This window comes from Trichechus manatus, unplaced genomic scaffold (genome assembly GCF_000243295.1).
Source record: "Trichechus manatus latirostris isolate Lorelei unplaced genomic scaffold, TriManLat1.0 scaffold00250, whole genome shotgun sequence".
NCBI classification, from domain to species: Eukaryota; Metazoa; Chordata; class Mammalia; order Sirenia; family Trichechidae; genus Trichechus; species Trichechus manatus.
In genome coordinates this window covers 2,274,316-2,290,251 of record NW_004444186.1, presented here as the reverse complement: position 1 = coordinate 2,290,251, position 15,936 = coordinate 2,274,316, and the positions used below count along the sequence as shown (strand labels likewise).

At 41.1% G+C, this 15,936-nt stretch overlaps 1 protein-coding gene across 3 annotated transcripts in view; it reads right to left on the bottom strand.

The window, feature by feature from the left end:
* Window positions 1-3,775: 3,775 nt before the first annotated feature.
* The window catches only part of ANP32E (acidic nuclear phosphoprotein 32 family member E), a 12,949-nt gene continuing 788 nt past the window's right edge, over window positions 3,776-15,936 (bottom strand). The window contains exons 1-7 of one of the 3 annotated variants that reach the window (XM_023724581.1): window positions 15,284-15,430; window positions 13,630-13,779; window positions 13,038-13,160; window positions 12,153-12,321; window positions 10,853-11,028; window positions 6,754-6,808; window positions 3,776-6,071 (exon numbers count right to left, since the gene is read on the bottom strand). In XM_023724581.1, coding sequence (XP_023580349.1) covers window positions 6,010-6,071; window positions 6,754-6,808; window positions 10,853-11,028; window positions 12,153-12,321; window positions 13,038-13,160; window positions 13,630-13,689 — 645 coding nt within the window. In that variant the 5' untranslated portion in view covers window positions 13,690-13,779; window positions 15,284-15,430 and the 3' untranslated portion in view covers window positions 3,776-6,009. Of the gene's footprint in view, window positions 6,072-6,753; window positions 6,809-10,852; window positions 11,029-12,152; window positions 12,322-13,037; window positions 13,161-13,629; window positions 13,780-15,283; window positions 15,431-15,936 lie in introns of those variants that run through there. The other 2 variants (XM_004389592.2, XM_012559469.2) reach the window with 2 other exon arrangements.

The following is a 15,936-nucleotide window of genomic DNA, read 5'->3' as shown; positions in this document are numbered from 1 at the left end:
CTCAAAACCAGCCCTCACTTCCACTTAAAAAGAGCTGGAAAACGCGCACAGCACCGCCGTTCACAGCTGCGGAGCCTCTGAAGTTATCCGTGAGTGTGGGATTTAGAATAATATTGGAAATTAAAAAGAAAACAGCAGCTCTGTTAATCGTTGCGAAGAGTTGTAACAGGGCAGAGGGAACAGAGGACCGGAAGGGCCCTGACAGACGCACGAGTCGCCCCCCGCGTCGGCCGGACCCGCCCCCCGCGTCGGCCGGACCCGCCCCCCGCGTCGGCCGGACCCGCCCCCCGCGTCGGCCGGACCCGCCCCCCGCGTCGGCCGGACCCGCCCGGGAGGAGGAGGGAAGAGACCGTTGGAACCTCTGTGCCCGCGCGACTTCAACTCTAGTCCCGCGCGTGCGCATATCGATGGAACGGTGTCGTGGGTGCGGGAGGCCTTGGCGTGTGGGGGGCGGGGCGGGGTGAGACCACGTGACCGGACATGCGGCACTTGTGGACCAATCCGAGACCTTCCGGGAAACGCCCCGGAGAGCAATTGAGAAGGCCCCGGGGAGGTCTGGGACCTGGCGTCTCTGTCAGGTCCGGGTTTTTCTGCTCTGCGTTTGAACCTAACGGTCTGGTTCGGCGGGGGTTGTGCTGTGCATTTCGCGAATCCCATTAAGGGCACACTGTAGAGTAATTAGCGCTTTTTAAATTTATGTTTCTCCTTGACTAGAGTAGCATTTCTTATTGCACATTCTGTTGCGCTTTACGCAAAACGCTCAAATCCGTTCCTGCTGTTTGAGATTTCAGGATCACTGGAGGGCGCTCTGATGTAAAAACAAGAAAAAAACAAACAAACAAACAAAACGTGTCGCCGTAGAGTCCGTTCCGACGCAGAGTAGAACTGCCCCCTAGGGTTTCCAGGAGTGGCCGGTGGATTCGAACTGGGAGCTCTTAACCACTGCGCCACCAGGACCCGATTTGGGGAAAAAAAAAAACTACTGTAAAAAGAACAAACCTTTATATCAGTAGCCGAAGAGTGGGGGAATTAAGGTAAAAATTTAAAGAGGCAAGCGTCCCCTAGGACTGCTAGATAATTTACCTCAAAAATATACTCTAAAAGTTCGATTTATTTCAGTTTAAATCAGCATTAAGCCGACTTTATGTGACAAAATCTCTTGATCTGTTTATTCAACTCTCCTATCAAGAATCTGGTGTGATGCTGGGATACAATCACCTGCATGATGTGGTTGGTTTTTAAAGAAAATTTTAAAGCTGGAGTCCTTGAAAGGAGAAGGGAATGGGGCAAAAGCAAAATGCATGAGGGACATTCTAATCCTCGATGCACTGCTGTAGCGCAGGAAGCTTGGCAGTGAGACATCAATAGTGAAAATGGATGAAATGCCAAACATGTTAAAAGTTTTTAACAATTCCCTCCACATACCCCAATATAGATGGCTTGCTAAAAATATGACCCCCACCTCCACCGCACCCCTCACTGGGAATCCTATTCAGAAAGATAAAATTCCCTACAAATAATAAATCCTCAACACTGTAGAAGAGGGTTTGTTCTTAACTCAGGATATTCTCAGAAAACAGAGGGGGCACAGCTAAAAAACAGCGCTGGACTTGTGCTGGACTTAACGGTGATTTCAAGGCTGAGCTTCAGTGAAATGCTAATTGTTTTCTTTGGAGATGCTCGTTTCCTCTGGGGCTGCTTCAACTACATTTCCTTCCATTACACTTTCAGAATCTTCTATGGACCCCAGTATTCCTCAGTCACAGCTATCTGCCTAAATGAACTTGAACTTCATAGAGCACACTGTCGCTGGATTCCAGAAGTGGACGCTGGGAGAAAATGCCAAGACTGGAGAAACCCAGTAGCTTCTGAGCTAATCCTTGGCCTGTGGAGTAAGCCTCTCCAGGACAAGTCACAAGCAAAGAGGAGAGCAGAAATCCCGGCCGCCTTCATTGTCAAGACGGCACAGAGTTACCTACCAGGAGAGTCGGAGAAAATAGGGACTTGTTTAGGTTGTCGGAGTTTTCAACAGCCAGGATGGATTTTTATAACTTGTGTCCTGTGCCTATTCGGTGGCCTGTGTCCATAATGACCACTAATGGGAATGTGTCCATTTTACAGGTGACCAGGCCCAAATGGTGCCTTAACAAAAATTTAAGTTCTTTGCAAATACCGTTCATAAAATTGAAAAAGTCATACCTGCTTCTGACCCTCCTATTAAACCACCTGCTTCAGGGTCTTACTACCCAAAAATCGGCTAGATTTGTGTGAAATGAAAGTATTTTAGCAGGACATAAAGTCTTTTTAAAGATTCTCCTGGAGATCAACTCATTTCATAATTTCCACTTGGTGGTATAACCTGTTCTCATTCAAGGTAGAGCTGTTCCAATAGCCTAATAACACCAGTAGCTGCCTCAGGCCGAAGGACACCGGCCAGATTTTCAAAAGCTGAGACTAATCAGTACATGAAAAAGGCATGCAGTAGAAGAATGCAATCCTTAAGCCACAGCTGCAGAAGATCATTGCATCCAGTACTAAGAACAGCAGAGGGGAAACTTTCAGCAACTGGAAGATAAATGTCACATGTTCCAAAGCCTCTTTTTAAAATACAGGACAAGGGATATATGATACTTAAAATGTTTTGACTCACAATCTCTCACTGAATTGCTTCATAGCTTAATACCTCCACCAAAAACTTTTAGCATGGTTCTACCATTTTTTTTCACCAAGAGGGGAAAAGTTTTTAATTCTTTAAAGACACAGAACAAAAAAAGACCATACTGTTTTCAATAAGCAGTACTTGTAGTTGAAATGTACTTCAATATCTTCCATCTTTCAGAAAGCAGAGTTCTATAATTAACTTTTTCAATATTAAACCATAAATCAATCATGAAAACATTACTTATGTGTGCCTTGACTTTATAAAAATAGATGTTCCAGAATTGTCAACAAAGTAAACATTTGAAAAAATCACTTATCACAAAAAAATCAAAAAAGAGCAAAAAATTATTTGGCTCAAGTTAGCTTAACTCAAGGTACGCATGAAAGAATTATGTATATTTGTATGTATATTACGAAAAGATTCTGAAGATAACATTGTAAACTATAGAGACTTCGGACTATTTTAGAAAATTATAGGTGTACAAGTTTTGTAATCACTTTTGTTAATTATGTTAACTGTCATCGAGTCAGCCCAACTTATGGCAACCCCGTGTATAATGGAACAAAATATTGCCCAGCTGGTTATGGATCACCGTTGTGATCCATAGGGTTTTCACTGGCTGATTTTCAATAGTAGATCTCCAAGCCTTTCTTCCTTGTCTTAGTCTGGAAGATCCACTGAAACCTCTCCAGCATCATAGCAACACGCAAGCTTCCGCTGACAAACAGGTGGTAGCTGTGCGTGAGGTGCATTGGCTGGGAATCGAACCTGGGTCTCCTGCATGGAAGGTGAGAATTCTACCACTGACCCACCAATGCTTCCTTAGGTAATAGTTACTTCAACCATAGGTAGTAAAGTTATCACTTCCAATCAAAATACAAACAGTACTGGCTCAGTTTGCAATTCCAGAAGGAAAATTAAGTGAATCCAGAATTTTTTCTGCTTCTTTGAAAAAATAAGGCAGATGACAAAGTTAAGCTGTTAAACCATAATGCCTCATATCACATCCAAGCATTTGAGTAAGTTCACTTTCAAACTGATTCTGTTTTTAAAAAGACTTTCAAAGCCCCCAATGGTGTTGAAAAAGTGAATGTCATACACTGAAACTAATCATTATAACAAATCTTCAATTTATTTGAAGCAATTCAGTTTCAAAAACTTTAAGTTACAGTAGTCACAGAAAAAACAAGGAACAGTCAGAAACAATAGAAGAATGACCGGGAGTACTGCATTGTTTGTTTGTTTGAACACTGTCATGGCTTTATTTAAAACACAGGTGCACAAAAGTATTAACTTCAAAGTTTTTTAAAGAGAGATTCTTGAGGAACACACTATATACATACTGCCATACAAAGAGCATTAAAATAGGACCAAAAACTGCTACAAAATATAAAACCCACCCTTACTTATTTGCATGAAAATACCACCCACAAAGCTAAATAAGTTTTAAAAGTTATCTGGAGGCTCTAAGTGTTGTTTTCAAACCAAAGAACTCTACTTTTGATTGCACAGTAAGATGATTGATAAGAAAGTCAATATATAGATTTAATTTTAAAAATAACTAATTTATAACCTGGCATACTATGTGCTGAGAATTCCCAGGGACTAAAACAGGGCATTTCCGTTATTAAAAAGCGGTAAAATGTTAGTCTTTCGGGGATTCCAATCCCCCCACTAAACTGATCCCAAGATTTCATTTCAGTCAGTTGTGTGACTTTTTAGTTTCTCTACAAATAACTTCATAATTTTTACTTTAAAACTCAAAACTCATACATTTTAAACTAAAGAAGTACTAAGTAATTTAAGTGTGTCCCAGTATGGAAGAGTAATGTCAATTAATTTGCTGACATTAACTTTAAAACATTTTGCAAATATTCAAAAGAGAAGGAAATTTAGATAGCCAAGATTAAAAAAGCAAGAGCCTCCATGATAAAAAGGGATATACACTTGTCTGCTCATTATATTTTTTAGTAGCCATACAAGGAAAGGCATACAGGCACACTCACACTTATCCCAAATATTTTTCTACTTTTAATGGCCATCTATTTGAAAACAAATCTTAATTTTAAGTTCCAAATATTTTGCCAACTGCCTAGTAGACCCCAATCAAATGTCGTAATATCTAATAATCCTTTGTTACTATGGGAAGAAAAAAGGTTCTATTCAGGAAAACTAAAAATATTTTGTACAGTGGTATCCAAATCATTTGGGAGGCCAACTTAAAAATACTGACTTGAATGTCTCATTAATTATCAACAGGCAATTGTTCTGACTTTTGAGAAACAATAAGGCCGCTTCCCAAAGCCTCCCTTGCTTCTTTTCTTTATCTACTAGTATCGTCTGTACATGTTGTCAACCAAAAGAGATTTATAGTATGCAGAGGCCGTTGCACAAGACTACAAGGATGATAACATTTGTAGCTGAGAAAATACTCAATTTCTCTTACTTAGCTTGTTTAAAACCTACTCAGGTCTGAAAAGGTGGTTGAGGTATAAGACTAAAGGTTTTCCTGGATAGCCAACTTTTTTTTTTTGACACAGAGGGAGGGGAGGGAAACGAGAAAGAGAGGCGATCCTAAAGGAATTGCTGGGAGGAAAAAGAACACATTACCTAAAAACAAACGACCTCTCGCATGTTAGGATCTGCAGCCCGAAGAAGAAAGCGTTCACCCGCATGGCTCTGAACTTACTAGAAGCAATTTTTCCTTCAAAAATAAAATCTTACCAGCCACCTGGCTTAAAGAGGTTTAGAAGTCTCCACAAACTCCATGAACTCTATTGCTGGATACAGCCTTTACTATTCTACTTCTACTTTCCAGGTAACTCTTGTGACAAAGAAGCGCCCAAATATCCAAAGCAAAAAAAATGTCACTGCCTTCAAACCAAAGATCTCTGGGTCATCTCTAAAAAAATAACCAACTCATCATTCAAGAGACTACTGTCATTTCGTATCACAGCCAACTGTGATTTCGTTAGTTTATAAATAACTTTAAAACCTTATGAATGAAATGCACTATACTATAGCTGTGTAAAAGCTATCACGTTTTAATTAGGGGCTAAAAATGACTAATGCAGTGAGCCTGAATTAGAAAAATTAAGATTCCAAATAAATTTCTAGGGAGTTTCACAAATTGGGGGAGGGGTCCATGAGATTTTTCTCTACGTACAATATGAGCATTAACAGACTAATCTTACTTGGAATGATAAAAAGGCAAAAATAGTAAAACCACACTTTTTCTGTAAAAAGCTACACGTTATTTTCGGACAGCTATCGTACATGAGGAAACGCAGCCGGCGCCGGCACTGTCGCCGGCCCACGAGAATTAGGAAATCTGCTCTCAGAACCATCTAGTCTTCTCCATCATCGTCAGCGTCTCGTTTCCTCTTCTCCCCTCGAAGACCTTCCTCCTCTGAAAGAGCAGCAGAAGGAGTGTTGTCGAATACTTAATTCTAACAAAAGACCATGTGTTAAGTCACAAAGTTTTGAATCTGTATTAGTGAAAAGGTAATGGCATAAGAAAACTGTAGATTACGTTTCCTCTCTGAGCTTCTTTCAATTTCAATATATTGAACAGACTCAACAGACCTAGAAATCCATCAATACTGACGGCTTTCTGTGCACCCTTGTGGCCAAATTATGAAGTACGGATCAAGAAACTAAGGGTTAGACTCAACAGAAGTGTTAGTAAATTCTAAAAATTAGTTAGAAAGACCTAGGCAGGAAGAGTCCCCAGAGGGCAAATCTAACCCAGGCGCCATGTGGGGTCAGCTGCTCTTCTCTTACGGGCAAAGCCTCATCCTCTCCTAAAGGAAACACTCTAAAAAAATGAGAAACTGAGCTTAGGGTTCCATCATCTTTCATTCCCATTTTAAAAATAAATGTTACAAGCGGTTTAATTTTTTGAATGGAATTCATGAATTATCTGAGAAATTTACTCTTTAAAAAAGGTTTTCTACCTTTCAAGGCACACTACGAAACATACCACACTTTAAGTTATAATAATAATTGGATTATAGAATCATTCTTTTAAAGTCCATGAATAATAGCTAGACTTTAATTTTAGGCTTTTTAAAATGACTAATGTAACTCACCCTCTTCTGCCTCTTCCTCTCCTTCTTCAACATAGTCATCATCATCATCTTCATCCTTGAAATTCAAATATTCAGTTTGAGAATAAATAAGCTGTGACGTGGATTTTTCACTGCTTGGCAGGTAACACACCCCAGCAACAGCAAAGAGACTTACAGTCACTCTGTGTTCTGAGGATCCCTGCCGAACTTACCTAAGTCCTTCTTAAAACCCAACTAAATCCTGAGTTCATAAAAATAAGTTATGCTTTCAATCAGCACTGTCCAAGATAACCTTCTACCATGATGGAAACGCTCTCTATCTGTGCTGTCCAATGCATTTAACCTCCAGCCACAGGTGGCTACTGAGTATCTGCAACATGACCAGTACCACTGAAGAACCAGTGGCTATCACAGTGGACAGAGCAACTTCAGACTATTTCAGAAACAGGCTCTTCACTTTGTACATCGAGGGAGAAATTACCTGAACCCTAGCTCCAAAACAGTTCTGTGTTGAAAAAGTCGTTTTATCTCTCTGGACCTCATTTCCTATCAATAAAAGGAGTATTAGTCTAAAAGATTTATAAGTTCCTTCCACATCTAAAAAGCGACACATCAGAATAGCGAAGGTTAATAAAAACTACAACAGAACTTGAGCTATAACTCTTGTGGGATGAGTGGTTCCGGAGAGCTAATATTTAAGTACGGCCTTCACGCGTCATAACTTTATTTAAAAAACTGACTCTAGCCAATTGGAATACACATCTCTCAAATGCACTACACTCGTCTACTGTTTTATGCTGACCTTTTTCTTGCATACCATGGTCACCATTTTGATCATGAACATTGTATCATATCAGTACACGCTGATTCTCTCAGAACCTATTCACATCTGTAGGATGGTTGTCTCCTTTTGAAAACGACCCTGACCTTTACTTTGAGTTGTGTCTTTTCCTAGTTTTTATGCCTTCTCTTTTGTAGTCAGTTACTATTCCAATTTTAATCTGCTATGGAATCAGAAAATAGATCAATGAACGTATCAGATAATTGAACATAAAAGAGAAAATAGGTTTAGAATAACTGCTTGGATACTCTCCTACGAATAAAATGTCTTTTATCATTTATATTTTGGCTTCTCAGAAGCCCTTTACACTTAACTGCCTTGTTCTTGGCTATGTTCCAAACGGCTGAGTTCCAGATATGTTTGAAAACTGAACCAATCTAGAGTCTCCAGCCCACAAACGTTTACTGCTTCTCAAAAATGATGCAACCAATCGTGAACATCAAGAACCATACTGGGTAGTCAGGGAAAATGTGGACAATCCACTCTTTTCATGGTCTCTATAGCCCCATTTGTATCTAGAAATATTAAACAGAACCTAATTTTCCAGCATTAGCCATAATCCCCTGAGAAGAAAGATTGTTACATCAAAACTCATTCTTATGTAGTCAATTCAAACACATAAAGCACCTCCACACCCGACACCAGCAACTTACAAGGAGCAAAAGGAATCGATGTGATTGCAAATAGTATAAAAAGAAGCCACAATAAAGAGCAGGAGAACCAGCAGCCTTAAACTGAAGAAAAGAAAGGAAGAGAAGAGGGTGAGGAGAGAAGAGTGAAGGAAAGGGAGGGAGGGAGGGAGGGAAGAAAAGAGAGAAAGAGAGAGGGACACGTATTTTAAACTTCTCCTATCTGCAAGGAATAATAAAAGAGGATATTTAATTTTTTTTTTTAATTTGAGATACTAATCGTGCTTATTCCTTGAAGTTTATGAAAGCCCAGATCTAAAAAGCTAGTAATTTCTCTGGATGTTGTTTTAACCAAAACAGGATTAGATTAATTGATTCACGTTTTTTTCTTTTTTTTCCCTAATCATCCATTAAACAATACTATCAATAAAAATTCAGCTTCCACCAGAGTGTTTAGCAAAGACTACGCTCTTTTTCTTATTAGTCAGACATAAAACCTTTCCCCATTTGTGCCATGAGTATTACAAAACCCGTTGCTGTTGAGTTGATTTGACTCATAGTGATCCTATATGTTGCAGAGTAGAACCGCTCCAGCGGGTTTTCTTGGCTGTGATCTTCACGGAAGCAGACTGCTAGGCCTTTCTTCCATGGCATTGCTGGGTGGGTTCGAACCACCAACCTTTAGATTAGCGACCGAGTACACACCATCTGTGCCCCCTAGGGACCTTTGAGTACTACAAGAATGCCATAATTCCCAGTTCTTCTAAAACGTCCGTCTTCATTTTTAATGAAATATACTGTACTTTATACGTATTAATTCCTTGTCTATGAAGAGCAGCTGAAATAGGAAGAAATAAAAAGCCTCAAACAAAAAACAGCTACCGACTATGATCTCTATTTCCTTTTCCTCTCCTTTTCCACACCAATAGTCTCTGAAGCTTCTCCTGGCACTTAGCTTCTAAAAACAAGACTCCACTTTCATCACCCAAATCATCCCATTATGAATCAAAACTTCTCCTGGTCCCTGCTGACCCCTCCGCTGACTTAAATGTTGTACGTATTATCCTGGAAATTCTTGCCCTATATTTGACAATGTCAGTTTTAGCTAATATGTCCCAATACTCAATGGAATGATAAACCTAAACATCTGCAGTTAGCGAAAAATCATTTTTAAATTAGTGAATACTTCTTAAACTCAAGGAAGAATGGCTGGCAGAAAAAACAAAACACTGAACGCCAAAGAACAGGAATCCATTATTTTAGTAAATGAAAACCTTAGAGGAGGTACATTCAAGTTGTACGTTGGTGTAACTCAACAAGCTGACCTTCTCAGTGAATATTTCAAGTCCCCTCTTCCTTCTGATCTGGCGCCGGCCTCACTAAGACCCCAAACGAGTAGAAGCCCTTTTTTTTCCTACACTAGTTTCCTACAGCAGCCGAGAAAAATTATCGTCGATCAATGATACTATCTTTCCAACCAATGTAAAAGTCATTCAATGAACACACAAAAATACTAATAATTTCTAGTCTAAATAAGAGATATTTTTAATCATAGAAACACTAAGTTCTAAAACTCAATAATTTAACATTAGGAGAAAACACCTTATCTAAACTCCCAGGGGCTAACGATCATTTGTTCAAGTCCACTGATTTCCCGAAAGCCCGCTGTGCCAGGCAGTGTACTAGACGCTGAGATACAAAGAGGGATTGCTCTTGCCCACACAGTAGGAGGCGGCCAAATAAACACAGTGCCTTCAGCCAACAGAAGCCTCATCAAGGCTCAAAGGTAACAGGGGAAAGACTGATCCCCTAAATCACAGACAGCTTTAATAATGAGGCAACTCCAGAGTCTGAGTTTTTAAAGATAAATAAGAGTTTACTAGCACGATTCGGTGGTGGTTACACGAGTGTATACATACGTAAAATTAACGAAGCTGTACGTAAAATTAGTGCACTTTACACGCTTCGCTGTATTTATGCTTACCTCAATTAAAAGAAAGAGAATAAAGCTCATCCGACTGAGTGGGTAGAAAATCATTTCAGATGGAGTGAGAAATGCAAGAATAGCTCGGCGTGACAGGCAACAATTTAATCTGGTATTAAGGGAGATGAGGCTAGGCCAGAACAGCAGACACATAAAGAAAGGCCTTGTCTGCCTCGCCGAAGATCTTGGTGGCGACAGGGAAACATTAAAGTGTCCCAAGCTGGCTGCTGCTGATGACCCAGGTGACCTTGCTCAGAGTACACCTAGCGGTGATGCCTGAATTCAGAGAGCCCACTTATGAGGCTACCACAAAAGAAGAAGAGATAGATCGAGGGAAGAAACTTAAGTTTTCTTGAACTACTTTACATATATTTAAATTGAATGTAAATGGTTATTATTAAATCCTTACAACAATCCTGAGGTTGGTATTATAATCTCAATTTTAGAAATATGGAAACTGAGGCTGAGAAATCTTTGCAAAATGTTTCCACCACACCATGCCACTGAGGGCAGAATGGATTTAAAAAATATTCAAGAGGGAAAAATCAATAAGTGTTTATGATTATTTGGATACAGTGTGGGGTGGGGAAAGACAGGCAGACAAACACATGCACACCTAAGTAACAATTCTCAGATTTTCAGTGGAGATAAACAGGGTCTATTCACCTGGATTTCTTCTTTCATCAAGTATGAGAGGCCCACTTCCTCTTCACCCTCTCCAAGTTCTGAGCCTGCTTCATCGTCCTCCTCCTCGTCCTCCTCGTCGTCGTCCTCCTCCTCCTCCTCATATCCTTCAGGCGGACCAGCTTCATCTTCTTCATCCTCATCATCTTCGTCTCCATCTTTAAAAATATTTTAAAAGATGAGCAAATGGTCGGGTGAATGTTTTTGCCGGTATGTAGATCCTTTACCCTTGCCCCAATCACTTCAAACTCTTATGCTGATAGGTAGAAAGTATCTCAGAGTGACTGTCGTTAAAAATTTCCCTTTTATGATGTTCATATTTACGACTTGAGAAATGCGGTTTCTAGACACCGATATTTTTCCAACGTGTAGGTTTTCATCAGAATATTCTACGCTGTCAAGTTCCTTTTACTTTGTACTTCAAAACCTGCTTGTCCATCATTCCATCGTTTTATATACTGTTGATCCATCAAATTTTTTACAGTAAAAAACTTTTCAGCCAACAGTAACAAGCAGTGCCCCATTACAAAATTTGAAGTCATTCTCTTTGAATTTTTTTAGTAACAGTTATTTTGTCATCTGATCTGTTAGTCATCTATTTATCAAGAAGTGGACGTTCACTGTCTAATTCCAGAACACTTCTCATCCCCCCAGAAACTGCACACCTATTAGCTGTCTTCCTTTCCCCTCTGCCAGCCCCCAGCAACCACTGGTCTACCTTCTGTTCCTATGAAGTGGCCTATTTTGCACATCGGATAAAAATAAGAAATCATACAATATCTGTCCTTTTGTGTCTGGCTTCTTTCACTCAGAAAAAATGTTTTCAAAGTTTAGACATGTTCAGCAAATATCATTACTTGACTCCCTTTTATGGCTGAATAACATTCCATGTAATATTCCATTTTGTGGATATATCCCATTTGTTTATCCACTAATCTGAATTGTTTCCACTTTTTGGCTATCATGAATAACGCTGCCATGGCTCTTTTTTAAAAGCACTTTATTAAAAGTTACCACTTTTACTGTGTGATGGTTACATGAGAGTATATGAATGTAAAAATTCATGGAGTTTGGTATTATAATTATTATTAAATTCCCTGATACACTCAGAAGTCTGACAGAAGAAACACAGGACAAGTGCTGTGGGTTTTTTAATTTTTCTTGTCTTACTAGCATCTTGTTTATTTTTTTTTTCACACCTAAACCTCGAGGTCCAATCAATCTGCGTGGCTAGAGTGGAGGCTACAGTTATGACACATTCATGAGTGTTACGAGTGATTACCATCGTCATCCTCCTCGTCAGATGCGTCAGGCGCTTCGTTATCCTCCTGATCAAATCCATCCAAGTACGTAATTTGCTGCAGCAGCTCAAAAATACTTTCTCTATAATCTTCCAGGTTTGTGATCTCACAGTTAAACAAGTCAAGACTTTTCAAATTTTTCAGATTTTGCTGTAAAAGTAAAGTTAAAACGTACATTTTAGACATAAAATATCATGTTATTTTTTAAATTCCTGAACCAGAAAATATATATTGGAAATCAAGAGGATAATTTTTGGATTTGTAGAATTTTATGAGGAGGAATTATTATATCAAGCACAGCCCCTGGCATGGAAACTCCACAAGAGTAGGAACTTTGTTTGTTCACTGTTGTATCTCCAGCACCTGGCTTAGTGCCTCACTTATAGTGAACGCTCAATACATTTTTGCCATGTGAATTTATGCATAAAGAGGCAATGAGAATATTACGGTTACTTTCAATCCACAGACAAGTTTATTTCCAACCTCCTCCCACCCTTTTTTATAAAAATCAGAGCAATAATTTTCACAATTTCACTTTATTTCCTTTTCCTTCCCTTATACCAGGGAACAAGTAATAACAAAAAATAAGTGAGAAGGAGGGAAAAGGAATAGAAGTTAAGAAAATAATTGAAACTTAAAAAACAGATATTCATCTCCTGAAGTTGATGATAACTTTCTCCCTGATTGAAAATTTATCTGGATGTTTTATCTGAAAGGAAAAGAACACAGCAACTGGCTAGATCACAACATATACAGAAATTCAGATGTTTCAAGAGTTAAACAGAAATTAATCAGAGAAAATACAACATATCTCAGAAATTTCAACCAAAACAAGCAAATCCAGAAACAAAACCTTTCCCACTTACCAGAGCTTCTACTGTACTGAGATCTTTGATTTTGTTTCCACTCAGATTGAGGTAGGTAAGATTTGGACATTTCTCCGCCAGGACTTCCAAGCCTCCGGAAATACTGTTGTTACTAAGTTCTAACTACATATTCAACACGCGGAGAAAACAAAGAATGGTGAAGGCTTCGGATGGGTCAAAGAAAACATAACAATTTAAAGACACAAACAACTGTCATTCTTCTCTCTGGCTTCAAGCGACTGATGCTACAGGTCGTTAACTTCTCAATTCCCACCTAGATCCCCCAAATAATACACCAGAATCCCTGCAGAATGGGCTCCCAACCCAGGTTTGGTTCCAGTTGTCTTACGTTTGGATTTTATGCTTCAGAGAAAAACCTTTGGTAGATGCTAAATCCAAATCCGTGTCATAAAGAGATTCCACTATTAAATTTAAATTTGTAAAAGCAATACTAGAGCTGATTCCAAAATCCTATATAATGCTTTTATCTCTAGAAACTTAGAAACTTCTCATCTGTTGGCAGACAGTTGTTTCATTTAGCCAAAACTAGACCAAACAGTCCAGGATGCTTTCACACCTACAGCCAACTTACCTTTCGAAGTTTGTTTAAGCTGGGAAGTCTGGCCAGTGAACTTAGTTCCACATCAGCCATACTGAGAGACTCTAGTTCTTTAAAAGTATCATTCAGGCCCTCAATTTCCCCATTGACACACCGGCAATTATCAAGGACTAACTCTGTCACCTGTAAGAGGAGACACATCAGTGACACTTTATTTAGTTTGCAGTCTCGTTAGCCATTGACCTGGGTCCTGACACTCTAGAAATGTGAATCCCCTTACCACCAATCCCCTTACACAGACCCTTTTCACTTCTCAAAAAATCAAAAAAAAAAAAAAAAACCTGTCCGAAGTCATCACTAGAGTCAACTTTTTAAATTTAAACTTCAACCAAGAAGTTCACCATCTGCTTCAAACCCCTAAAACTTTGAAAAAGGTCCCACGGTAAAACCTGCTTCTGACCCTATCAGTGTTTGAGAACAACCCTCAACATCAGGGCCTATATTTGCGCAGCGAGGGGACACCTGGGCTACTGGGAAAGGATTCAAGTAAGCTGCTCTAACAGCAGGGAGAAGAGAGGAAAGAGTATTATTCATTCGTTCAGTTTTCACCTCCCTCATCTTTAGGTAATAAATGCCATCAAACTTCAAAAAACAACAACCTTGTTACCCTTCTGCAACAGCCCAGCTTTTGTGTGTTATTTGTTCTAATAATGAGGCCAAACAGTATCAGCCAGACCATTACATCCTTGACAAAATGTTATTTCTCCCTATCATCCTGCTAGCATTTTGTGGACTTCTCTCCATTCTTGGAGGGGAAAGGAGGGCTGGATGCCCTATTAGGTCAAAGTTATAGGGACAAAGCTTCCTGGTGAGGGCCGAATGGACGTGAGGTGGCAGGAGACCCTGGTCTATGTCCCCAATGCAAGAATGTTTGAGGTATTCTAAGGGCTAAAAATTAGCAACACGTAACGCCACCTTGCCTATTTGAATATGACTTTGACATAATTATCTCAGTCAGCAGAGGAAGCATCCTGATCGCCCACTCAGAGATGAGGAAACCAAGGCCCAGAGAGGATAAGGACGGTTGGCCTAGGGTCACAGTTAGCATGTGGCAGAGCTGTGCCCAGTCTAGCTGAGGGGTGGGAGGGCTACTAGATCTGGTGTCAGAAAACCACTTCTGCCACTTAAGCAAATCACTTCACTGCTCTGAGACTTCGTTTGCTAATTTGGATTCTAGAACAATACAAGAGTAAAGTAAATAACAAACATGAAAAGTGCTTTGTAAAGAGCTTTACAGATGTTAAGAGACCGTTAGTACACCACAGCAGAGGAAGAGTCTGCAAAAAAGCACTCTCTCCTGCATTCCCCAAAACTGGCAACGCAGCAAGGAAATGACTCTGGAAAAGAATGGGGGGTGGGAGGCAAATCCACTTTTCCAAGTCTAGACATAAAAAAACATTCTGAAAGTGCGCTTCTGAAAGACAGCTTCTGAGCTTGATTTTGCTTTTCCCTGAAGCCCCTAAAGGGTCCATGGTAGAAAACTTCAGGTTCTCTCTGGAATGACCCTGAGAGCGGCGACTGTTTCCTCCTCCCCGCCCCCTACCAATTTCAGGGAAAGACCGAAAAAAAGTATAAAAATATCTCAGTTCCCACTCGGCACGCAGTGGCCCAACGGCCAGAACCCTACTCATCCTCTAGGTGCACAGGCGTATCCCAATTCTAGGGCTTGGAGCATGTCAGGGGCCGCGCGCTGGCAAGGCTCTTGACACTCTGCGGGGAAACCTGGAGTCCACGGCTCCTCGCGGGCCGCGGGAAACCCCACACCGTGCGCGGACCCCCCACGGAAAAAGGGGTCCCCTGCCAGGCCGCGTTCCCCCCGCGCCTCCGCCCGGGGCGGGCAGGGCTGCGTGAGGCCGAGGGGCGCCCGCGCCGAGGAGGCGGGAACACCTCCCGCCCGCCCCCCGAAAGCTGACGACCCCGCCTCACGTGGCCCCTCCCCAGCCGTCTCTTTAACTGAGGCGACGGGACCGGAGCGCATCCTCGGGTTTCGCCGAGCCCCCCTTGACGGCACAGAGCTACTACGACCCATCTGTTGAGTTGGGCGACACCGTCTCCAGGATCCGGTTCGGAGTTGCGGCCGCTACGCCACCACACACCGAATGGCGTTCCTTCGCCGTGTGAAAGCCGGGGTCCTCCTCCCTTCGCGGGGAAAGAGGGGAGTCCGCCCCACGTCCCTTCCCCACGCCCGCTCACTGCCCCCCAGACTGACCGCGGAAGGTCCCCCCAGCCCGCGGCTGACCCAGATTCCGCCCCGCGGCCGCGCGCCACTGCCCGGGGAGG